This window comes from Myotis lucifugus, unplaced genomic scaffold (genome assembly GCF_000147115.1).
Source record: "Myotis lucifugus unplaced genomic scaffold, Myoluc2.0 scaffold_6, whole genome shotgun sequence".
Classification (NCBI taxonomy): domain Eukaryota; kingdom Metazoa; phylum Chordata; class Mammalia; order Chiroptera; family Vespertilionidae; genus Myotis; species Myotis lucifugus.
In genome coordinates, this window is record NW_005871054.1 from 10,500,973 (window position 1) to 10,527,893 (window position 26,921).

The 26,921-nt window shown below is 37.6% G+C and overlaps 1 protein-coding gene across 1 annotated transcript in view; it reads left to right on the forward strand.

The window, feature by feature from the left end:
* The window catches only part of NRXN1 (neurexin 1), a 973,903-nt gene that overhangs the window by 823,384 nt on the left and 123,598 nt on the right, over positions 1 to 26,921 (forward strand). The window contains exon 19 of the mRNA XM_023746047.1: positions 9,043 to 9,214. Coding sequence (XP_023601815.1) covers positions 9,043 to 9,214 — 172 coding nt within the window. The remainder of the gene's footprint in view (positions 1 to 9,042; positions 9,215 to 26,921) is intronic.

Genomic DNA, 26,921 nt, shown 5'->3' on the forward strand with positions numbered 1-26,921 from the left:
ATCTGAATGAGCTGGTTCTAATTCCCAAGAGGATAAGTTAGCTGTATTTCATTCTACAGCAGATATGATATCATGCAGAGGTTTGCTGTTTTGACGACAGGAAGGTTCATGAAAAAGGCGTGATGTTCTCTCTGAGCTTCTGGCTACACTGGAAAAGTTCATAATGGTTCAAGAATGCCTTTTTAAGTAGAAAGGATGATTCAGTATTGGCTCAACTGGCACAATGAGCAAAATAGAGACAATTTCAAAAACACTATTATTAGGGTTATTGCCCTTTTCAAAGATATATCAGTCAGTCATTTAGTGGGCTAATTTTATGTCAACATTTATTTTTGATAGTTTTATCTAACGAAAAATAATGTGAGGAAATTAGGTATTGAGGAGTTAGTGTTATCACCAGAACTCATGGTCTATTCATCGTCAAGAGGAGAACTCATTGACCCTATTCTCATTTACACCACCAAGTCCTACACACTGGGCAAGGCAAGCATTCTTACCCATACAGACCAGTCCCTCTATTAACCCTGGAGAGGAAGGGTTATACTGTCTGGCAAAAAACACGCATGATTTACAAAAGGCCTCCCGGGTTACTCTGAGAAAAATGAACCCAGCGGGACATTGGAAAATTGCTGATTTAAAAATATTTTTAAAAATCCTAGAATTCATTTATTTTATAAATTCTGAAAAAAATCTAAGACTCAAATTTAAATTTAGGTGATTTTGATGTGTTTCAAAAACTAGTACTTTCTAATTTTTTTCTGTGCTAACTGCTTAGCTATCCAGTTCAGCTTATTATAGCCTCATAGCATCACTGCGATGGAAGGGGTCACAGAGGTTGTCTAATTAAGCAGTTTCTGCTTCAGGACCAATAGCAAGAAAGTTTGTCCCATAGGTTTGGATTTTAGAATGTTCCTTTTTGAGCCACATGGTGGATAGATGCTCTGACTTTGATCAGATCTCAGCCTTTCTGAGCTTGAGCTTCTTCATTTATAAAATAGATACAGTGCTTCATGAGCTGTTTTGAGGATCAATGAGATATCATATACAGTGGGGCCTTGACTTACGAGTTTAATTCATTCTGAGACCGAGCTCGTTAAGGAGCTCATTAACTCAAATTACTCTATCAACTCAATGCAAAAAATCGGCCGAGAGACAGCTGGTATCTCAAAAAACTCGTTAGTCGGGACACTCGTAAGTCAAGGCCCCACTGAATTCTAACTAAGTGGTACTAGTTATATAATTCAGGCATTATTCCCATCAGTCTATTCATGGAGCAAAACATTTATTTTCCAAGTGTGAGAATAACCAATACTAGTAATAATAAAACTCACAGGGGCTGAGTTGTCATCAAGTGCGCTAAGAACTTTATCTGCATTATCTCATCAAAAGAAGCGTGATGAAAATGTTCTAGAATTAAATAGTGGTGATAGTTGCTCAACCTCATGAAAATACTAAAACCACTGGAGCATACACTTTAAAAGGGCAGATTTTATGATATCTGAATTATACCACAATTAAAAAAAGAAAATTGTACGGGAAAGAGTTTTAGAAAATTACAAATGTATAGGTAGTGTGAAAAGAGTTGTGAAGGATACAGTGAAAAATGAGTCAGTCTTTTGTAAATATGGTTGAGGAGTTAAAACAGGTTCATAAAAACCACACCTAAATAATGTGTGAAGGTGGAGTGTCAGGGCTTGCAGAGTTTTGCTAGATACTCTGTAGACAGAGAGATGATTGTGAACCTCCAGGAGGGTAATACTGTCAGGATATTACTTCATGGAGCCGAAGGAGCTCTAGTGTTCTGTAGAATGGAGCCATATTAGGAAAGGCATATGATCTCAATGAAGATTTTGTGGAAAAGGAAAATATTAATTTCTTACCTTGTGTTAGCACTAAATATGATCCTTCTGGGATGGTGTGATCACCCTAGCTCTCACCCACTTCTGATTCCTTGTGTGGTGCACGGAAGTGTAATTAGCCGAAAGGAACGAGGCACTTTGCAGTAACCCTACTCTCGACTCAGTCTTCTGAGCATGCCTGGGTGTCAAGACCTTTTCCTAGAAACAAACACAGCTGAAGTCATCTGTTTCAGACACTCCTCCAACTTGGTTAGTTGTAGTATTGATGTTCATTAACTATGTGATCTGGGGCACATTAGTAAACTCTCTAAGAAGAGAGAGAATAGATGAAGTGCTAGGAGTTTCAGGTAGATACATCATGTGTAGCTCAGTGCCCAACACCCAGTGAGCACTCTGGTATGTAGGGACTGGACAGACAGATGGGAGGCAGAGGGGACATATCTTCTATGTCCTTGGATGTCTTTGGTATTTATCTGTGCTATAGGCGTCCAAATGCTGGCTGGCTCCTGGGAGACTCACTGAGACTCTTCAGAAACCTCCCCTACCATGCACCTAAGCTCCTTCTCATTGCTCTCTGGATTCTGTTGTGGGTATGACTATTTGCTTTCATGATGTCCCAATTCGATCAAAACTTCCCAAAGACAGAGAACATACGTTATATATTGCGTTGTCCACACATTTATGCAGAATGCAGAATTCATATTATATATTTGATTTTTATTTATTAACTGAATGGATTTTTAAATTGTTTCTCAATGGGGAAAGTGGGAGACAGGGTAGCAGTAGCTTTTGGTTTTTGTAATAGTGTGGGATTTTTATTTGGGGGCAAGTGCATTTCCAGTTTAATTCCAGGTTAAAATAACTAAACGAAAGTCACTTCTTGACATTATGGACCATCCAGAGTGGGAGATGTAATCTCTTTCAGTCTATAGGACCTTTAAGTCATTAATTTGGAAATGTGTTTGGGGTGAATTAGAAATTCCCTGAATTTTTGTATTTGTTTAGAGATGAAAGAACAGGTGGGTTTCTGTCACACTCTGTGCTGTTACTGACTCCAGCCACAGTGACTGCAGGCCTCAGAGTCCCCCTCGAGCCTTAAAGCCTCTAGTCTCTGGTGAAGATTAGTCTCTGGACAAGGAAAACACACCATTTAGCCTGACTCTGATTTCAGCTGATAATGCAGAGCCGGAACATGGGAGTTGGCCTGTATTCTGAAATGGGCACAAGCATGGAGTGCATTTGAAGACATCGTCAAGTTCTGTCCAAATTGGGCCCCTGGAGTATAGGATTATATAAAGTTAGAGGCCTGGTGCACAAAATTCGTGCACTTTGGGGGGGGGGGTCTCTTAGCCCAGTCTGTGCCCTCTCGCAGTCTGAGAACCCTCAAGGGATGTCCGACTACTGCAGAGGCAGGAGAGGCTCCCACCACCACTGCTGCACTTGCCAGCCTTGAGCCTGGCATCTGGCTGAGCAGCGCTCCCCCTGTGGGAGCGCACTAACCACCAGGGGGCAACTCCTGTGTTGAGCGTCTGCCCCCTGGTGGTCAGTGGGCATCATAGCAACCGGTTGTTCTGCTGTTTGGTTTATTTGCATATTAGCCTTTTATTATATAGGACTAGAGGATCGGGCCTAAACTGGCAGTCAGATATCCCTCTCACAATCCAGGACTGCTCGCTCCCAACCGCTCACCTGCCTGCCTGCCTGATTGCCCCTAACCGCTTCTGCCTGCCAGCCTGATCACCCCGTAACCACTCCCCTGCCAGCCTGATCGACGCCTAACTGCTCCCCTGCCAGCCTGGTTGCCCCCAACTGCCCTCCCCTGCTGGCTTGGTTGCCCCTAACTGCCCTCCCCTGCAGGCCTTGTCACCCCCAACTGCCCTCCCCTGCTGGCCTGGTCGCCCCTAACTGCCCTCCCTTCCTGGCCATCTTGTGGTGGACATCTTGTGACCACATGGGGGCAGCCATCTTGTGCGAGGGTGTGACAGTCAATTTGCATATTATTATATAGGATTCTGCAATAGAAGCTTGTAGGCTACAACCAAGCCTCCCCGCTAATCTACATGCTGTCCAAGGTTGTACACTTGTTCATCCTATTGCTTGATGTTCTCTATCAGAGTGTATAAGCAAATAAACCAAAAAATAGGAGACTATTTTTATTGGTCTATTTTCCGAGACATAGTTGAGCCAAATATTTCTGCATAATAATCCCAGGTAGCAGAAAAAAGCCAGTGACATTTCTATATGCTATATCCAGGCTAAATCTTAATATATATATTTTGTTTTATCTATTTAATATACACATCAATGGAAATATATCTGCATCTATAACATACAAACATGTTGCTTGAAGTATGCCGAAGATATCTAGAATATCATTAAATCTTAATCAAATATTTTTCAAATGAATATGTGATTGCAGCTGAAATTAAATGGTGCATTAAACTATAGTGCTACTGGCTAGAACTTTCAAGTTCCTTCCCAGTGTCATCTTTCATAATGTTTCCTTTTAAGTTGGTTTAATAACATAATCATTATTCAGAAATGAGCTTTTGTGAAAAAATTAATAATTACTTTGTCACTATTTATTTAATGAATCCACGGAAAGACTTCATTAAATTATAAATGCCTCGTTACTGATATTCTTATAATAGATTTTTGAAATTATAGTGTGAGCCAGTTATCCATTTCAAGGAAGATACAATGCCGAAAGATCAGTACATGTCCAGTGAAATTACTGCTGGTTTTCCTAATGCAATATTCATGAGAACTTGCCGGAGACAATCACATTTAATCCCAGAGAATAAGAATTTGAAATGAATTCTTTTAAATTGTAATTGCCCATTGGTAAGAAAGTTCGGCAAGTCTTATTGTTTCTATAATTGAAATGGCTTTCTATTCTGTCAACATGGGAGATATGTGTTTGTAGAATATTTACAATTTCTGAATGGAAAAATAAATGTAGGTCCTAAATATAATTGATATTAATATTTTGTGGTTTATATGCATTTTAATGTAATTGTTTTCAGGGGGAAAAATGATCCTGTGTCTATCATTTATGATTAATTGTTTTTCAAGGATGTGATGTAACCTGGGTGGGGTAATAATATCTGAATTAGGGTAGAGTGTGTTATCGTTTGAGTCTACTTTAGTGGTATACAGTTCTGTTCTAGCAGATGTTGGAGTTTGATCCATGAGATATCAAAGATGTTGGAAGTTCAAGGACTAAATTAACATTTTCAGAGGGAGATTAACATTATTTCAAAGTCAGAAGATTTCCAAGCATTACCAAACCTCATTATCTCTTAATAGTTTGTTTTACTGTGTTGCAAGAAAAGCATGTCTGTGAAGTCTGGGGATTTTTGTACCCTAGAAAATAAGCATTTTACATTTCATAGTGCAGAAAATTTAGGGATGAGGTAAAGGGACATGTTTGGTTTGTTGCATTTTGTACTTTTAGCTTCTATTCATGGACCATGAATCTCCTTAAAGCATAGAGCTCTGATAACAATTGACTATTATGGGTGGGAAACTTTAATAATTTCTTTCGTCTATTGTGAGATAAGAAACATGCCTGTGATAGAAGAGATCCTAAAAACAATGGACAACTCTATTGTTTTACAACTCTGTGTTGAAATATGTGATTCCTAGGGCACAACAGGAATTTAAACATGTTCTATGGAATATTTCTTCCTTACCCCCAGGAAGTGCAACTACTTTGGTCATTCTAGGGCAGTGATGGCAAACCTCTGACACGCATGTCAGAGGTGACACGCGAACTCATTTTTTTGGCTGATTTTTCTTTGTTAAATGGCATTTAAATATATAAAATAAATATCAAAAATATAAGTCTTTGTTTTACTATGGTTGCAAATATCAAAAAATTTCTATATGTGACATGGCACCAGAGTTAAGTTAGGGTTTTTCAAAATGCTGACACGCCGAGCTCAAAAGGTTTGCCATCACTGCTCTAGGGTAGTAAAATGTCATCTTTCACTGTAGATATAAGAAGTACTTTCAGTTCACTCCTTTGTAATAATAAATGCAGCCTCAGTTAAAGCTGGTCCCTTGGCACTGCATGGGCTGACTGGAAGCTGCCACTTGCACTGGGGTTGTTTCTCCTCTTGTTCCCACAACATTCACTTATCTTCCTTCCTCATCCTCCAAAGGATGAGGCAGAAGAAAGATGACATAAGAGACAGAAATGATCTTAGTTGCCTAATACAATAGTAGCCATCTAGCTGGGCTTAGCCTATGCTTTCAGTTGACTCTGAGGAGCATTTTTGGGGGCATTTTGGTGAGTTTTGTGCTGTTAACAACATCATTGGAATTTCTTTACCTGCAGTTCCCTTGAGGAGGGTGGGTGCTCCTCCAGATGGTCATTTAGGATTCCCCCCTCACTCCCCAGATACCCATTACTGCTTCTCCTGGTTCTTTCTGTTGCGTTGTCTTCACCACTCACCACCCCTCACCACGGGTGCTCTCTCAGACAGGACACAACACAATTCTGAGCTGGCTTCCTAACCCATGTTCCACTGGCAATGCTCACGTGTTCTTTGTTCTAATAAACTCATTCACAAGTGATTCCTGTCACAGTAATATCTTTGCTCTGCCGTCAGTTAATCACCTTGTCACAGTCTTTCCCCTTGAAGATTTCTCAGGCAAGAGTCAAATCCCAGTTTACTGAACCACTGCCACCAAATTCCAGGAGACAAGAACCAAACTTTCTGAAGTTCTACCTTCCACCTTGGCTGTACCTGCAAAACATGTTATATCCCAATTCTCCCCGCAAATCTTCTTCTAATGATCGATCTCCTCTTGGCCTTTCTTTTCTCTTTCATGGGCTGGAAATAATAGTAGGTCCCAAATTTAGGGTGCCAAGAGCCATTTTCAGTGCTTTCCTTTGCAAGTTTGGCTTAGTCTTTTACCTCATTTTGTAATAAGAAAGTAGTGATCTATTTGTTTTTAACTGATTATTTTAAGATTGCAACTGAAACGGAGATAAAAACATTTTATTGTAAATCCCATTGCATCTAAATATCAGTTGCTTTCTGTCCTCTATAAAATTATTTTAAGCACACATTAGTTGATACATTTGTAAAATCTGCAAGGCATAATGCAAGGTCCTATGGTGTTCCTACTCCAGCAGGAAAGAGAAAACAGGTAGCAAGGAACATCTACAGTTACCAGCTCTGCTACCTGAAGTTGGGATGAGCCAATATTCCCCAAATTCAGCCTAATATAATGATGAGGAGCATAAATCCTGGAGCCAGACTGCCTGGATTTGAATCACAGTTTTTCTCTCTCTCACTGTGTGACCTTAGCCAGGTTACTTAATCACATTGTGCTTAGTTTCCTTGTCTGTCAAACGGAGATAAAATAGTACCTTTCTCACAGGGATCTTATGAGAAATACCAGACTTGGTATTGCAGTTAGAACTTAGAACACTATAAAGGTGTTTGCTAAATAAAGAGAATGCCTAAAAGAGAATGCCTGCATCTCTGCATGGACTTCCCTGAGTCCCCTGGATGAATGTTGGATACATTTAAAGTTTTATTGGAAACACAGTGTTGTTGTTGTTGTGTGTGTTTATCACCTGAATCATTCTACACAATCTGGAATAACTAATAATGGCATACATTTTGAAGTAAGGATTATGAAAAATATGGTAGAAAATAAAAATAAGTCCAGGAGACAACAGTATTCCAGAAGTCTATGCAGCTAGAAAAACTGTCCTACTCACTTTGACTCTGAGTTTCCTAATAACCAAAGTCAAAAATGAAATATGAAAAAAAAGAAATGTAATTTTGTCATATTGTCTGTCAAGCCTGAAACAAATAAAAATTTTTAAAAAATTAGAAACCATATTAACCTATTATAAGAAAAAGATCTTTTATGGACAACAAGGACCAGGAAAAAGAAAAATAGAAACCTTTAGGATGTGTGCATGAGGAGGGCAATGAGCACTGTCTAAATAACACCTTCATGTACTTCCCTTTAATCAATGCAGTTTTGGACAGCGTTTTCGTATAACAATTCTCAATGTAAGCTGATACTCTTGCTGTTTAGCTCAATGCCGAGAATCTGGCAAGATGTCTAAAGGATGCGGTCCAAATATTCAGGTTTTCAATATTCTGATGGTTAATTTCTGCAGAAATGGATGGAGTACATGCCCTTTAAATTCCTCTGCCCCCATGGAGTTCTTCCCAATGGAGGTTTGACGAAAGGTGAACTACAGAGAATTTGAGGTTATGTACACGAACAAGGGCCTGCAGTGTTTTAAAAACCCACTGAACTCATGATAAAGTTGACAGTCCTACTGTTAGAGAATGTTTCTCAGAAGCAGAGGACACAAGCCCATGTTTCTTTGCCACCGTGTAGTATGCAGTTCTCAAGTTAACAATAACAAACTCTGTGCTTAGAATTAGATTTGCAACGCTGTTTTGCATAATCCAGAGAGGGGGGTTGATAATCATAGAATCATAGCTAGCCATATCTTAGCTTAGATAGAAAGTAACAACGAGGGAACTGAATTCTAATTCCAGTACCCATCCACCCATTAAGTTATGTGACCTTGAGCAAGTCATTGCACCTTCTTGTGTCATAGTTTCATCATCTATAAAATACTCATAGGATTGGATGATTTGTGTGTGTGTGTGTGTGTGTGTGTGTGTGTGTGTGTGAATAATGACTAAGAAACTGCACTTAAATGCCTGCCTGCATGCCCATACCTTTTCGAGTGACTTTCTATATTGTGATTATTTGTCAGTTGTCTCTAAACAGACTTCATAGCTCTGTTTTCCCCAGTTATTAAAAGGGAGAATGTCAAGCCTCATTTTTCTCATGAAATGTAAAGAGTGGATTAAAGGAGCGGTGAGACGGGAGATGAAAGGATGTCCTTTCACACAGACAGCTGTGCATGTTGTCTGTGGCAACCTCTGGGAAGGAGGCAGCTCAATTCTTTTGAAAGTGTCTTTTGGAATATCAATTATCCATGAAAGAGATGCTTCAGATTTACCCAAATGTCAAGAACCTTTCTTCCACATGAGTCTTTCAGAAGTAAAATCGGAGGAAAACAGCCGTTGTCTGAAGCATGTTCTTGATCAATATCCTGTATGTAATTCTAACTAAATGCTGACGGATCAGCGCAACTTTATATAACTTTTCTCCCCCTCCTCTCTTCCAGCACCAAGGAAAAATTGGAGTTAAATTTAATGTTGGGACAGATGACATCGCCATCGAAGAGTCCAATGCAATCATTAACGATGGGAAATACCACGTAGTGCGTTTCACGAGGAGTGGTGGCAATGCCACCTTACAGGTGGACAGCTGGCCAGTGATTGAGCGCTACCCTGCAGGTAAGCCAGTGAATGGGTATCCGGGGAAGATTTAATGAAAAACAAAACAGTGTTTTGCGTTCGTTTCACCCAATTGTGGGTTTTCTGAGAAACCATCATGTATTTATTGGACTTTAGAGTCATGTGAATGTCCTGCTGTCCTAAACTGTTCTTGATATGATGTGCAAATGGCATTTTAAAGAGGAACTTGAAGGCACACGTTACCGTTTGTGAAATTTAGAACATCAGTGAAATCAGAAAAATGCACACATAAAGGGCACACCATGTCAAAGCTGTTTTTTTTTTTAATTGGATCCTTCCATTTGAACAAAGGAAAGGCTTTGTCAAAAGTAACAGAGTGAAAATTTAAAGCTAAGGGAGGGAATATTATAACCCGTTTCCCTGAAAAGAAATAGAACCAGGTGATTCCTTTGATGGTGATATGCAGCTGAAACTCATGAAATGTGCAGGTGGGCCATGGGACAACCAGAGAAACAGTAAAGGAACTATTTGTAGTACCTGTAAGTCAGTAGCTATAAGAGCCTGAAAATAAATGAGGTTTGTTTTCACTGTCACATAGCTGTGGGGTTTCACGAGGATTCTGACACCAGCATCACTCATTTCAAGTCTCTAAAATGAACGTGAGGCTATCATAGAAAAAATAAAAATGATCGTGTTCATAGTTCATGAGCTTTGTGAGTGCTGCGCTATTGAAACAAAGGCAGTAGATTTGAAATTTAAGCCGTTGTTACTTGTGATTGCATATATTCTCAATTAAAGTAACATGTTATTTTAAAGTAAAATGCAAATTAAAAGTATAAAGGTATTTATTGCCATTATAATCCTCTCTACATTTTGGTACAAAGGAGATTACTAAAAACATCAACCTCATTTTTCTCTGCTCCCCTTTTAGATAGAACTGGATTTTTTTGGCATGTGGATGTGTTGTTTTTTAAAGAAGAGCTATAGAACAGTAGAAAGAAAGAGTGTAAAAAGAAATTTTCATTTTGCACAATAACAATGATTACCTAAAGGTATCTATGAGCCCCTCTATTACAAGTACTTTGTTTCTTGGAAGAAACAATTTGAGGAAATAACTAACTTACTAAACAAAGATCAAGCTTCCTTAGTACTGACTCACGATTATGGAATCGAGTGTCTGTGATGCCTTTGTGCACCTTTGCTGATTTATAAAATTTTACATCTCTAACCCTCATCTCAAACCTCTTTTATAAACTTTGTGCTCTTCAAATATTTGCTCAATTAAATGCAGTATAAAGCTGCTCTATAACAAAATTTAGAAGCAAGCGCATTAATAATACCTGCCTATTATAGTACTGGCAAATAGTGGGTACTTAGTAAATATTTGCAGAATTGATATCCTGGGGAATTATCCCAATTTTACACTATAATTATGAGAATGTGTACCTTCTGTGGCCGTCTGTAGTAAGGTGGACTGGAAGACTGGGAGGAAAGTGCCTGAAATCTGTACACATTGTCACATAGCCCCCAACAATCCCTTATTGCGTTTACTGAAATCCTAGTTGAAATGTATTGTTTTTAATAACTACATCCTTGATGGAATTACAGAAAAATAAATTGGTGAATTTCTTAAAATACAATGAATGAATACCTCCTTACTGAGAGGAAGTCATGGCCCTGGACTCCATAAAAGATAGAAAGCAGGATGAGATCTAGATCCTGACCCTGGAATATGTTATCTGTTAATAGTGGACATGAACATGTAAAATGATCCATTTATTATTATTACAGAGTGGCAGTTGCCTCTTGAAGCCTAGCTTTGTTTCACCAGTTAATGATTTAAACGTACCTTCATTTAGAAACTTTTTCACTCTTTCCACACTTTCCAAATTGGTATCTTTAAGAACGCTGTTCTGGTGAATGTTAATGATGACCTATGTTGGGGGAGAGAGGAATTCCCACTCTCAGCTAAGTCTGAATTAAACTAAATTGAAAGTGGCTAAACTGGGCTTTATTATATTAATATTCATAATTCACCTCTAAAAGGGAAGTATGGTTTGCATTTCCCAAGCACAGATCATCAGAACGTAATTTACTAATGCATTATTAGTTCATGTGGGTAAATATTTTTGTTTTTAAAATTTTTCATACCTCACTATTTTATTATAGCTCATGTGATTAAATAGACCAGATATGGTGTACTAGCTATATTTCAAAAAAGTTATGGTCCCTGTGTTTTTGTGGCATGCTAATATTCAATTTGAATAGTGGTCATTAAGATTGGGCAGTATTAATTAAGTCAGCAAATATTTGTATATTTTTTTTCTGGACTAATATCTGTTTAACACATATAATGTCTTTATTTACCAATTAAATGGATGTTCAGTATAAAAATATATATGTATTTAAAAATCAGAATCTGGCACTGTCATGGTAATGAGCAAATCTTTAGAAATAGATATTTTGTATGCAACCTTTTATATTTAGTCCTTTACCAAAAAAGTATTTTAGATAATATTAATGAACACAGAGTAAGCAAAGCTGCAGTTACTCTGAAGGATGCAAGCAAGGGTAAAATGCAGTTTGCCCTCAAGAAAATTAGAGCACCTGTGGGGAATTTAAATATTTGCATATACAAAGTTAATGATCAATATGTGAAGAGCTCACAGGAGTCACCATCATTGCCATCAGTATTTTATTAATCATCTGCTCTGTGTGCATTTCAGCATGATGCTGAGGTAGGAAATAAGCCGTGAAAATGTCAAATGCCCTTTTTTCTTGGAGCTTCATCTGCCACAACTCCATGAAGGCTGAGTACAAATTTAAGTGTCATCTAGATTAAAGTTGTTAGAACAGAGCAATTTTATGTATAAGTTTAATAGAAATGTCTAGTATATCTCTTTTATGTTGGTTTGTGGATGGCTATTTTTTATTTTTTAAAATTTGTGTTATTATTCATTAGAAAAATAGTTGGACCATAGCCTTTACCACCAAATTCTATAAGGAGAGGAGAAGAAACTAACAGACTATACTTGGTTCCTTTTAAAGTGCCTGTGCAGCAAAATATAGATAATAAGGGCTGAAATTAGTAATTAAGTATAGCACTTAACCTTCCATTATAGGGCTTTGTGGTAAGTACTTTTATATGAGGCAATTTATCTGGTAGCCACACTGTCCTATATAATAAAACCCTAATATGCAATTTGACTGAACAGCGGAATGACTAGAAGAACGACCAGTCACTGTGACGCAAACTGACCACCAGGGGGGCAGACACTCAACACAGGAGCTGCCCCCTGGTGGTCAGTGTGCTTCCACAGGGGGAGCACTGCTCAGCCAGAAGCCAGGCTCATGGCTGACAAGAGCAGTGGCAGTGGCGGGAGCTTCTCCCGCCTCCACTGCAGGCAGGTGGTAAGGAGCAAGGGGTCCCAGACTGCGAGAGTCCCGGACTGTGAGAGCCCTGGACTGCGAGAGGGCACAGGCCGGGCTGAGGGTCCCCCCCATTGCATGAATTTTGGGCACCGAGCCTCTAGTGCCTTTAATAAAAAGTACCTAAAGCATTGACCAGAGTTACCCCACCCGTAATGGTCTGGAAGGCTTTCATAGAGAAAGTAATTAGTAGAGGTTGATTAGATACTCTTTTGGAGGGTATGAAATAATCCCAATAACTCAACAATTTACATTTTAGAATAAATACTGAATTTTCTGCATAGGGACCCAGTTTCTGTTATTTTCTGTACATGGAGCAAACTATCTCTCTCTCTCTATATATATATATATATATATATAAAAGCCTAAGCAATTGAATGACTGGTAGACCGGTTGCTATGAGGCACATGGACCACCAAGGGGCAGACACTCAACACAGGAGTTGCCACCTGGTGGTCAGTGCACTCCTACAACCAACCTCCCACGGTCCCTCCCCCTGTCTGGCCAACCACTCATGATCTTTCCCCTCAGCGGGCCAACTTTCCACGGTCCCTCCCTCTAGATGCCGGCCAGCCTCCCGATTGGCCCCAATCACCAGCCAGTCCAAGAGACCCCACATGTGCATGAATTTGTGCACCAGGCCTCTAGTAGAAATAATATTTTGCAAACCATTTAAAGTTGAGAAAACCATTTATTGATGCTTATCAGTTAAATCTCTAGAATATGATGCATCATTAATCTCTGATTTTCCCCTAATTACAGTTATATAGCAAAATTTTCTCTCCAGAAGAATAAACTTCTCATAATGTTAATCCACAAAGCCAAACACACTATCTTGCTTGCTCAGACTAAAGATTGCTCCATAGAAATCACAATTACCTTTGAAAATAAACCTTTGACTATTTTTCTACCACAGTGTGCCAAAAAGATGTCCTTTATATTATGTATATTAAGGTCAAATATTCATTGTATTCCTGTGAAGTTAACACCTCAAATCAACACATATTTAAAGGAGGTATATACTATATTAAAGGAACATGCTAGGTTTACCATCTGGTTAAAGGGATAAGTAAAAAATGTTCAAGATTCAAAATATAATATGTGAGGAAGTATAAAATATTTCATATTTGGCTAATCTTTGAATAAGATAGAAAGAAAATATATTGTAAGGAGGAAGAGGCCAGTTTGGAAAAACTTGGTTGGGAACTTAAAAGACTAGATTTTTAATTGGAGGAAGGCATGCATTCAGTTTAATGGGATTAGCAGGAAGAGACAGAGACAGAAAATACATAGAAAGTTATTAAATAGTCCAGGTATCAAAAAATAAAGGCTTAACATTGGTATGAGAAAATAAAGAGGATGAATGTAGAATATATTATAAAACCTGGTGAACAACTAAATAAAAGGGGAGTCATTCCACTTTTTAGTTTTCTCTTTCTCTCTTTTTTAAACCATTAATTATTCAATATTGGAATGCTATAGATGTCACCAGACTGCACTATGTAGCAATGAAGTGGAAATCTGCAGTGGGAATAAATAGAGAGGTTAAAGACATAGTTTTTGCTATGAGATCTAAGATCCAAGTTTAGTTTGGGGGACAAAAAAGGATTCAGCAAACCTACTAATTTAAATAAACTGTAACTTCAAAATTAATAGTACAGAGTTTAACTGCTATTCGAAAGGAGAAGGTGGTGGCCAGGAGTGGTGTAACAGAGTAGATTCCAATAGGGATGTAAAGATTTGGAAGAAGCAGAGGAATAGCGCAAGAAGAACTTGGCATTTGCAAGAGGGAAGGAACTTCAAAGATCTTCTATTCCAGCTCCTTCATTTTCCAGAAAATAAAATGGAATCTTGGAGAGGCTAATTGACCTGATCAAGATCACTATGCTAGCTGGGGACTCTTGTCTTCTGTCTCTGTGCACCTTACTTTATGCTGTCTAGGAGGCAGAAACCAAAATGAAGAGAGATCATTTTAGGTAGTCTTCCATGTAGCAAAGTACAATTTTTATAACTAATGTTATGACTTACATGATTGGTAATAGCTGAATATTTTAGTCTATATCACAACCGCTGCCAACCCACACAGACACATACATATACTAACAATTATCTAAGAAATGTTAAAAATAATAAACACACAGAATAAAAATAATTTTCTTACAAAATTATTTTTCTACTATTAAATTTTTGAATCACTACTTCTTAGTAGGCACTGATTATTTTCTGACCTCATGTTTAAAATTCTACTTGAAAATTAAGTAAATAAGTATGAATCATTACTCTTTGATTGTTCCTACTGCACTCAATCTACAGGTTGGCACTATTTCCAATGTTTTGTATTTATTCTTGGTATTTATTTCTCAGTGATATCACATGACACTTAGTTGATTTCAGTAGCCAGAAGAGGAGTGAGTCATTAGATGATTTAGATATTAAAATCCTTAAGAATTACTTGGGAGAAAAACTATATCTAAATAGAAGACTTGTCCCATGTCTTGGTTAAAGGTATAGATATAGGAAATGTTGGACCGGATCTCCTTTCCCTCCTACAAAGGTTAAGACATTGGGAATATAACTTTCTGGTGGAAATTGATAAACCATGCAAAAGATTTAAATCACTTTTTAAAATAAATTACCAATTTTTGGTAGACCCAACATAAGATATGATAATCAATAGTTGGCTCATAGTAAGGTAACTTAATAAATAATTGTGAGAAAAATCACAGGTTTCTCATTCAAATTCCACCCTAAAACATTGACTGTTCCTGCCCCGACCTGGTGGCTCAGTTGGTTGGAGCATCATCTCATGCACCACAAGGTTGTGGGTTTGATTCCTGGTCAGGAAACATATCTACCTTGCAGGTTCTACTCATGGTCGAGGCCCTAGGAGAGGCAGCTAATCAGTGTGTGTGTGTATTTTCTTATCCCTCTCTCTCTAAAATCAATAAAAATATAACCTCAGGTGAGGATTAAAAAAATAAGCATTGTCTGTTGCTGGTGGGTTTAGCCAAAATATACGTACTTACATGCATGGTGAAATATATAAACATTTGGATTCTATTTGACATAGTAAATGTTTACTAATTCAAAATTTTCAAGTAAAGCTTACATTCTATGAGGGTTCTGAAGCCTCATATACTGTGGCTATGTTACATAGAACTAAGGGCTAAAACTCTGGCAGTTCTGTTGGTAATTATCTTCTTTCATGGTGTTCAGTTTTCCTGGGACTTTAGGGGCTTTTCTTAATAATGCAACATAATGAACTTTTTATTTTGTAGTATATTAAATGCATCTTCCCAAAATGCTTAGCTTCAGAGAAATTTTATCCAAGGAGATGGAAAGATATGAGGTATTCTCACTTCTCACTCATTCCTATATATTTTCAATGACCTGGATTTTTTTTTTATTTTTTAATACCAAAGAGATATTACTATTACTGTAAGGATGTTAATGTCTGAAAAAGTATATATATATATATATATATATATATATATAAACAGAAAGTTCCTCTGATGATTTGGTGGGCTTTGGTATATTTAGACTATAGAAGCTGGAAAAATACAAAGAAAGAAAGGAAAAGAAAATAATAGATATGTGGATGATAGATATATGGAAGAGTAGGGACAATTCTTTTTTACAGGAGAATTCAAATTAAAAAATGTAGAAGGATAGAAGTAGATGTTCAGCACTAAACTTCAAAGTATTACTTTTTGAAAGCACCAGATGTGCTGAAATTAGTGGGGAGAATTTTGAGCGGAGACTAGTAATTTATGTATCTCCACCAAGGTGAAAACATAAACTTTCTGCAGATAGACTCAGAAGACCACCTTAACTAAGTGATCAACTTAACATCACCAGTAATAAGAAATATGGGCTTCATGCACCTGCTGATATGATGCATTGTGAAAAGCACTTCATATCTTTCCTATTCTTGGTATTCTCCACAAAAGTGCATGACCTCAATCTAATCATGAAAAATGCATTGTGGGAATCTGGATTGGATCCTGTAACAGTAAAGGGATTATTTAAAACTGGTGAAACATAATAAAGTCTGTATACTGTAGTTCACAATATAGTACCAATGTTAATTTCTTGGTTTTGGTGATTGTCCAATAGTTATTTAAGATGTTAACACTGGGGGAAGATAGATGAAAGGCATGTGGAATTCTCATTATTATCTTTTACAACTTTTCTATAAGTTGATATTTTTAAATAAAAAATTAAATTATTTTTATCTAAAAATTCCTTTTAGTCAATTCTATATAGTATAATATTATTCTAGAAAAAAAGATTTGAAACAATAAAACTTCTTGTTTTTGTAGACCTGGTAAGTTATGTGTAATTGTGAATGAATTATATATTAACATTTCATATGGTTATTAGAAAAGTATGTTTATTCTTAAGGAATATAAACCTTATTTCTGTAACAACTCAGAGGTATAAACTAATCTAATATTTTAGTTACTCTTAAGTAAGACAGAATGACAATAAATGTGAAAATCTTTTAATATATGAAGCCTTTATATAGGCCATGCATGAAAATTTAAACGATGATGATGAATATTTTGTGTCAAATTTAGCCTCATGGGTTGAACAGTTTGCAATGACTTTGATCTTAAGCATTTTAAAGTCTGTTTTGTTTTCAGCCTTATGAATGTCACTGCATTAAAGTCAGCTGAGGTTCCCACAACCCCTACCCTGGAAATTTGAGACTAAATTTTTTCATGTTAAGTATTATTGTAGTAATTCGTCAGCTTGGGCATATTATTTATACTGGTGGCCCAAATATTTAAAATATCTATTGAGAATCTGAAAGAGAATATACATAGCTTATGTCTGGCTAGATATAGCCATTTGCATTTCCAATGCACTATTTTAGCTGGATTGATGAGATATAAAACTGGTCAGAATAGAGGAACATTTAGCTTCATATTTTTAGATAGTGTCAACTAATTGATAACGTGCCATAATAATTTTTCAGGGTCACCTTTGCTGGAGCATTTAAAAAGTCCACATAGAGTCATCAGTTCTATCATTTATTATTTTTAGTGCTCAGTTTAGCAGTGGAGTTGGATGAGAGTGTACTTCCTGGTTGGAGAAGGAACAAAATGAAGCTTTTTAAAAACTTTTTAAAAAATGTATCTTTATTGTTGGAAACATTAAAGATGTCCCTTCCACCCTCTTTAATTCCCTTCACCCCACTCCTGCTTCCCCTACTCCAGGCCTTCACTGCACTATTGCCTATGCCCATAGATTATGCATAGATGCATATAAATTTGGTTCTTTGGTTAATCTTGTCTTCCTGGTTAATCTTGTCTCCTCCCCACCCCCATCCCCAATTTGCCTTCCTGAAAAGAGACACAGGATGGTCACAATCACAATGAAAAATAAAACTGGGAACAATTAGATGAGGCCTGTGCTTTATGGAAGTAGTGCTCAAATAGAACATGAAATCCATTGGACTGATTGAGTAAAGAAGTTGGTGCTGTGCTGGATTGGAGTGAGAAAGTCACAGAACTCACCTAAAAATCTCAGATATTCCCTGAGCCTATTTAAATGTCAGACAGCACCATGCGCTGGGCACTATATACTGGGAACTGAGGTAGTTATTTTACACACATTTTCTCATCAAATCTTATAAGGCAGCTTATAGTATTTTCTGTTGATAGATCAGTAACTAAACATAGATAAGGTTACTTACCAAGGTCCCACATCCCAAAGCTCACTCCAGGGTTCTGAGTATTATGCAATGCTGCCTACACTATTTATTCATACTCCTTCTATGAGAAAAAAAAATTAGCAAAGATTCTTCTTGGCCCCCACCAGATTTCGTGATGACTAAACCTTTGTTGTATTGAGGTCCTGATAGCAATGGTATTGTTTCTTCTGTTCATATCTCTGAAGGCCATTCAAGGGTCCCTTGGGATTTGTAGCATGCATATAATGATGCCATCTCCCACGGCTGATTCTCCTTCTCCTCCTCCTTCTCCTATTCCTTCTCTTCCTCCTCCTCCTTTTCTTTATCCATATACAGAAATGAATTCCACATCCAAACTGTATACCTCTTAAACACTAAAATTGCAATAGAAAAATATAGAACACACATCAAATGACCAAACTTCAAGCTCATGCTATGATAACACAAGATTAAAAGTGGGATAAGGTGAAAGTTAAGAGAGAAGGCTCAGGAGTCAGACTGCCTGTGTTCAAATCTTAGTTCCAACACTTTGTAGATGTGTGACCTCTGGCTTACTTCTTTAGCTTCTTTACACTTAAGTTTCCTGTCTATTCATGATAGTACTTACTTCATAGGGTTGCTTGTAGTTTCCAAGAGTTTTTAATTTAAAATACCTAGTAATTAGTAAAAAACATGGTAAGTAGTAACTACTCAATCAATGTTAGCTCAACTATCTCTAGTCAAAGTAGTTTGGGTTTGCAATCCTGCATTTTCAATAGGCACTACCCTTCCCATATTAGTGTGTAGTGTATTTCCTTCAGGGAACAAATTCATCCTTTCTAGGCTGTCAGACTTGGGTTCACACACATGGAAATAAACGTTTCCAGAAACTTAAGACATGTAATTGCCTCACCCCTTTCTGTCCTCCAATCCAACCCTGAGCCAGAACACTATAGAGACATCAGTTGGAAAGACATAAAATATGTTCTGTACAAATTAGAGAAAGGAGTGGTGTGTGGGGATCACGGAAGACTTCAGAAAGGACTGGAATGGGGGCTGGGTGTTGGAGAATCCTTTGAATTTAGTAAGTGAGCATTAGGGAGACCATGGCAGCTGGTGATGGGCAGCTGCATGTAGTTATGAAGTTTGGGTAACATTACACCAATATCACATCAGAGGGGATGGAGTGGAAGCTGGAATCCAGTCTGTGCTTGGGTCAGCAAGTCTTGTGCCCTGAAGAAAGAGCTGTCTTTTCCTTCTCACCAAGAATCTTGGACTAGCTAAACCTTCTGCCTTGGCTCTGAACATCAGGGAGTCTCTGTTTTCAGTTCCCCAGGATGGTGCTCTGTAATTGGAAACCATAAAAATGATCATTCAAATAGGCATAATTCTGAGGGAGATAAGAAGAACTGCATATTAGGCACATACCAACACTGTCCCAGGCAATCCAGAACATTTGTCACTTTACTTATAAGCTGCAGAGGGTACTTAGACTTTTACCTGAAAAAACTAGAATCAACCTAAGTTAGTCATTCTACTAGATCAGTGGTTCTCAACCTTCTGGCCCTTTAAATACAGTTCCTCATGTTATGACCCAACCATAAAATTATTTTCGTTGCTACTTCATAACTGTAATGTTGCTACTGTTATGAATCCTAATGTAAATATCTGATATGCAGGATGGTCTTAGGTGACCCCTGTGAAAGGGTTGTTCGACCGTCAAAGGGGTCGCGACCCACAGGTTGAGAACCGCTGTACTAGATGGCTGAGTTTATTCTTGTGCTGGTGAGGAAGCTGAAGATATTAATTAGAAAAGGACTCTGAACTCAACTTAGAAAAATAATGTTAATCCGACTTTAAATCTTTACTTTTCTTCTTATTCTAAAAGTATTTTAAAATATCAATACATTCTTATCTAGAATAATAAAAGCATAATATGCTAATTAAACCAGACATCCTTCCGGACATCCTTCCTTCTGGACAAAGCCACAATGGGTGGGGGCCGCAGCGGCGGCAGGCGGGGCCCAGGGCCAAGGCCCTTGCATGAATTTTATACATTGGGTCTCTAGTTCACTCATAAATCTTGTGCTTGATTTCCTCTTTTGCTTGTTCAAGTCACATGTACCTTAAATTATATTTATTTTGGTTCAAAATACTTTTTAAATTTCTGACTAAAGATCTTTTTCTCAAACATTTCTTTCATTCTGAATTAGAAAACATTGAGTAAAGATAAGCAACTAGAAATGGAAAGAAAGCATGAGGAAAATGAATAAATTTAAAGTGCTAACCCAGGTCCTAGACCTACCCATTTCTTTCACACATGAAGATCTACCTTTTACCTTAAGCACTAATAGAGGCAAAAAGCCTCAACTACTCCTTTAATTCATCAATGAACATTCGTAAAGACCATCCACTTCATGGCTGTCCTATGTTGTGCTAAACCTGGTTGTAACCACAGGGAAACAAAAAACACTGCCTTTGTTCCCAAGAGTTTAAGGTATACTTTGGGAGGAAAAATAAATCAGTGAAGTATGACTGTGTGGGAAATACAAAATTTCATAGCTCAAAATATAAATACAAGAACTGGAAGAAATATGAAGTAGAAGAGATGTGTTTAGTGCTTGAAAAAAGTAAAGTCTGAGCCTGATATAGATGGGACAAATGGGCATGCACTGGTGACTATGAACCCATTCCAGGCAGGAGAGAGAGTGAACCCCAAAACAGAGGCGGTTATAAATTCCAAAATAGCACTAACATGGTCTTGCTCTTTCTGATGGGATATTTAGTTATTATATTTAGTCAACAATCTAGGGACTAAAGCTGAGAGAGTAATGAAGGAGGTTGAGAACTTCTTTGTTCCAGAATTTGTGGGTTTTTAAGGGATATCTATACTATGACAGGAGAATGTTTTCTTTGGAGAGCTTTCAGATGCTCCTAGACTTAGCAACAACATATAGGTTTTCAATTCAAATTGACTTGGCGCATTTGGAAGAAGTTGAGCACAGTTTCTGAGTCTATGATGATAAGGTGAAATTAGCAATATCCACCTGGACAAAACTCAGGTACCTGCTGCTGGTGTGTGCCTGTTAAATTTTAATAAATTCTGAATTAATAGAAGCAGAACTAAGTTTCATTTGCACAAAAATGTGTATTTCTGATTGCAACTAAATTCTAACTCTAAACAAATTAGAAGTCCCCAAACCATTTTACCCTCTTAAATTCCTAACTTGTACTATCAAAATCTTTCTTGTTACTCCACCAACATAGACACTGGGTCCAATAACAAGCACTAGTTTCCACAAATTGTTCATTCAAATATTCCCTAATTTCCATCATTTCTGTTTGTGCTGACATTATTCTAGTGATATAAAGCCTTTATTACAGTTGGGCCTCTTTTCCTATTGTCAGCTATAAACCATCTATATTCCTCTTCAGTCCCCATTATTTTATTCCATCTGGTATATAACTAAAATGTTTTTCTTCCTAAAATTGCTTTTATTGTATCTCTTCCTGCCCTCAGTTTTTCAGTGGCTCCCCAAAGTAAACTCTAGAAGGGATAGAATTTGTATGAATGAACAGAGTGGTAGTGTTCAATGCCCTTTTCTCAGGTCTGGTATGATGTTTTATATTTTGAAATCTTTTCTAATTTAAATTTTTTGTTATTGCTACACATCTAGATTACTTTTGAAAATCTGATTTTACTGACTTATATTTTTCTAAGTATTGTGTTATTGTTATTTTTGTTTGTTTGTTTGTTTGCCCTGGCAATAGGAAACCTAGGATTGCAGGTATTTTTTTTTTTTTACTATATTTGTCAGTTCAGTTTCATACTTTGAATTTTACTGTTATTTGTTCATATTGAATATACATAAAAACCACTAACTTGAACAACTAAACATAATGATCAAAGGCAATAAGGGGATTTCAGTGTATAGCCAAATAAAAACAAATCAAAACGACAAGGTTCCTTGTATTGGCCCATAATGTGTGATAAAGTTTTTTCTTTATTTTTACATTTCCTGTGAAGAGGAAATAACATTAATGAGAGTAGTTTTATGATATAATTTACTTCACTCTTAATGAGTTATGGTGCTTTTGGACTCTCTTCTAATTCTGAAGGGCTCAAGAGACCAATCTCAAGGCTCAAGGCTATCAAACCCCTGCTGCATTGGTTGGGAATTGGACTAGCATATTTTTTTATTTCTATGGGTCTGGGATTCTGTGTAATCTATAAAAACAATAGTAAGCACCGTATATTTATCACTGATTATCTATCAGAAACTGTTCCTGGGTGCTTTATACACATTACATCTTGCTCCTAAAAACAATGTTATAAAGTGTCCCCAATTTACAAATGTGATATGACTTGGAAAGATTCAGTAACATGCTCTTGAGTACCTTACTGAGATGCGGGCTTTCTAACTGCCATAAAATCAAATAGGCTTCATTATCTCTTTCCATAAATCTTAATAGTCTTATAGACTCAGTATTTAGGAAATCAAAATTTCACAAATTTTAAGCTGAAAACTATATCTCCTGGAGCTATACAAAGGAGACTTTTTAATTTGGGGAGGGAATGGAAGATAGAATCAGTAAGTCTGGATCCTGGAAAAGAGACTGGGAGCATGAGGTCGGCCTAATAAAGATTCCAGAGTAAAGTGATTCAGTATGGTAAGGCCAAGGACAAAGGATAGTGGAAGAGACAACAGCCCAAGACTTTAATTTCTTCAGTAATTCATTCAAAAATATTTCTTTGTACCTGGCACTACAGTGGTGATCAAAAACAGACCCAGTCCCTGCTCTAATGGAGAAAGCACATTCTTTCACAATAATGTGGCTGCAGTGCGGAGTTGAAGGCAGAGGGGGCAGAATGAGTGTCTGGAGCTAAGGAAGGTAGGAGTGCTGCAGCAGGCCAGGTGTTTCTTGGACCACAGCATTGGAAGCGGGAGACGGAAGGACACTGATGCTGAAGGTGCAGGCTGGGCTCTCCCTCAGGGTGCAGGCCACCAGCACATGACAAGGGAGCAGAAGCCAAAGGCAAAGACAAAGCTTTTCCACTCCCTTCGACCAAGCATTTTCCCAAATAAAACATACTGAAGTCAGGCTGTATAGGTGGAAGGAGTGAATAGCTGTCTAATTTCCAAGGACATATAGGGGCCCTTGAGGAGATCGCATTCACATAGAGCTCACATCTTTATATTCTAACGCACATTGGTGCCCCCCTCCCTTTGCCAGGCTCTTCACTGCCCCTGGGCACTCTCAGGGGAGGCTCTCAGGGAATCTTTTTTTTTTTAATGTTTATTTTAAAAGATTTCTCAGGCGGTTCCTAAAATAGATATTTGAACAATATAAACATCCTTTAAGACGTAGAATTTGTTTTTTAGAGTTTTGGAAGTGGGCACAATGAACTTTTTGTGATCGCATAATAGTTAGCAAATGAAAGAAAACATTAGCATATTTCAATAAGAGAGTCTTACCTTATTTGATAATTAACATAAATAGGGGTTTATTTTATGCAGTTTGTTTTTTACATGATAAGTTCTAAAATTAAACTGGCAATCTAACACTAACACTAAATTTTTCATAGTACTGCACTTACCTGTTTTAATGAAGCTATAGGGCAGTGATGGCGAACCTTTTGAGCTCGGCGTGTCAGCATTTTGAAAAACCCTAACTTAACTCTGGTGCCGTGTCACATATAGAAATTTTTTGATATTTGCAACCATAGTAAAACAAAGACTTATATTTTTGATATTTATTTTATATATTTAAATGCCATTTAACAAAGAAAAATCAACCAAAAAAATGAGTTCGCGTGTCACCTCTGACACGCGTGTCATAGGTTTGCCATCACTGCTTTAGGGGGTCATAAAGTAGAGAAAATGGTAGTATCACATAATTGTTTTTAGTTTTAGGAATTTCATTTAATAGTACTAAAGATTGCCCTGGTGGTATGACAAAGTGGTTAGAGCATCAGGCCACACACCAAAGGGTCGTGGGTTTGATTCCTGGTCAAGAGCATTTAACAATATAAACTAGTTAACATTTTGCAAGGGCACCCATAACAAAAATACCACAGACTGGGTGGTTTACACAAGAGAACATTTATTTTCTCACAGTTCTAGAGGCTAGAAGTGCAATGTCAAGGTGTCAGCAGAGCTGATTTCTTCTGAGGCCTGTGTCCTTGGCTTATAGATAGCTGCCTTCCCTCTAGTTTTCCCATGTACTTTTCCCTATCATGCATGCCCCTGGTGTCCTTTTGTATGTCCAAATTACTTCTTATAAGGACATCAGTTAGATTGGATCAGGGTCCACCCTAAGAAAGTCATTTTAAATTAATCATCCCTTTAAAGGCCTTATCTCCAAATACAGTCATATACTAAGGTACTTTGATTAGAGCTTCACCATATGAATTTTGAGTGGACACAACTGAACCCTTAACACTCTTGAAGTATTCGAAGGGTTCTTGTGTGGAAGATGTGAACACTGTTTATGTTCACTAAACTCAAATACAGGCCAGTGGGATTGCAATGACTTCAGGGGAAAAAATTATATGAAGTGTTAATTAGGCCAGAGTTGTATGGCCCAATTAGTTTCCCCTCTACTTGAAAATGACACAGCCTAACTAGATATATACTGGGTTATAACAACGACAGAGAATGGATCGATTCCAATTTTCCTGACTAATGGAGCATCAGCTTAAACTTGATAGAACAATATATGTTGTTTTGCCCCTCTCTCCGTTCTGATCCACTAGAAGTCAAGATGGCTTGTTTTAAGGGGGGAAACTGCAGGCAATAGAAAAGTTCATAGTCTTACTCTGAGAGATGGAGTGAACTATTTCTGCTCTGTACTTACTGCATTCTTAGGCGTCTGGATCTTAACTGGTGATCTCTCCCAGGCTAGGAGTTATGCTGGAGTCACCTACAGGTTCTCAGATCTGCTCTTGTCAGACCTGATTGGATGGGAACCAGAAGTAGCCCCCAAAGTGCAATTCCCCAGAACATAGGCATTTGAGAGACCCAAGAAAATATTTTATTTATTTTGTAACATATTTTATTGATTTCAGAGAGGAAGTTAGTGGGGAGGGGGGAGCATCAATGATGAGAGAGAATCATTGATTGGCTACATCCTGCACACCCCTTACTGGGGATTGAGCCTGCAACCCGGGCACATGCCCTGACCAGGAATCAAACTGTGACCTCTTGGTTCCTAGGTTGACACTGAGCCACACTGGCTGGACGAAAAGACTTTATTTAGATCAATTATGTACAAACGGGGTTTGCAAAGAGCAGTGATTGCTTTGAGGAAATCCTTAGATTCCAGGTTGAAATTGTCCATTCTTATCTCTTTAGTCCTAAGATTTTAAAATGAAGAGGAGACAAACCTCTTCCCCATCCCCTTAACTACTTTTCCTAAGATTGAAATCTGCTAAAATCTAACCTCTGCCTGCCTTACTCCTCTTGAAATGACTGTTAGAGAAGTGACATGCTTCAGTGGGTGGGTAGAGAGAAGCCAGAGGAATATCTACAAGGTGAGAGGTGTGTCTGTGTGATTGAAGGAAGAAAGAAGACAAGCTGGCAACATCAAACATATCAGAAAAATATAATGGCTTAATTATAAAGGTCTCCAATGATGATGACTGAAAGTGTTCATAAATTTGTCAAAGCATTATGAGATAGTTTTTAAAAAAGATTAAAAAAAACATACCATGTCAAAGATTTCACTGCCTTTTAAAGATATTTGCAGAGTTTGAAACAGTGCTATTTTGTTTCTAATGCATCTAAAAGTAATTCCCTCCTAAAATCCTACAGACAGTATTTCTTTAAAAATGGCCTAATGTGTGCCTCCTTGACAGCCCTACCTTAAACATGGGACCAGGGCCATTAGCATTGGGAGACACCTTAGAGTCCATACAGTTCACCAACCTCACTTTGCAGATAGTGGGACTGCCTGCAATATTTGTGTCTGTTTAGTTTCTGTGGCCCCTTTTTGCCATAAGCACGGTGGGAGAAAAAGAAGAATTTAAAACATTCTATTTGAAGTGCATCTCTTTGAAGCATTAATATTCAGATTAAAATGTCATTTTGAGACCTCAGTGATGTCTAAAGTGTTTTTATTCCGGGAGCAGCTTTGTTATCATGCTGCTCACAGAACAGATGGTGGTCCCTGAATTCCATTTCTCCTCAGGGCAGGTGCCTTTGGCTTTTTCTTTTTGTGTGGCCTTCTCCAGTGAATGACCTCCTTTCATTTGTTCCCATTGGCTTTCCGACAGCCATGCATGAACCTCTGAGAATGAATCTGACATTGCTTGGGAGAAAAATGCAGTGATTTTGATAAAGCACCTATGGGGTTTTTGATATCACTCACAATAAGTCTAGTTCCCTGGCCTTTGTTTGTCCTGCGAAAGAAAAATAGATTTATTTTCCACTCTTCTTCACACCGACCTCAAATCTTTTCCTATGCTCAGGTTGGTGAGAAACAATTTCTGTGATCTATATATGTCATAGTAGGCAAATTATGGTAGATATATAATGACATAAACCTAATGTAATGGCTACTATTTATTGAAATGCTTACTATGTGCCAGGCACTGTGTTAAGAGGTTTACATATATCACTTATTCTTCCAAATTACCTA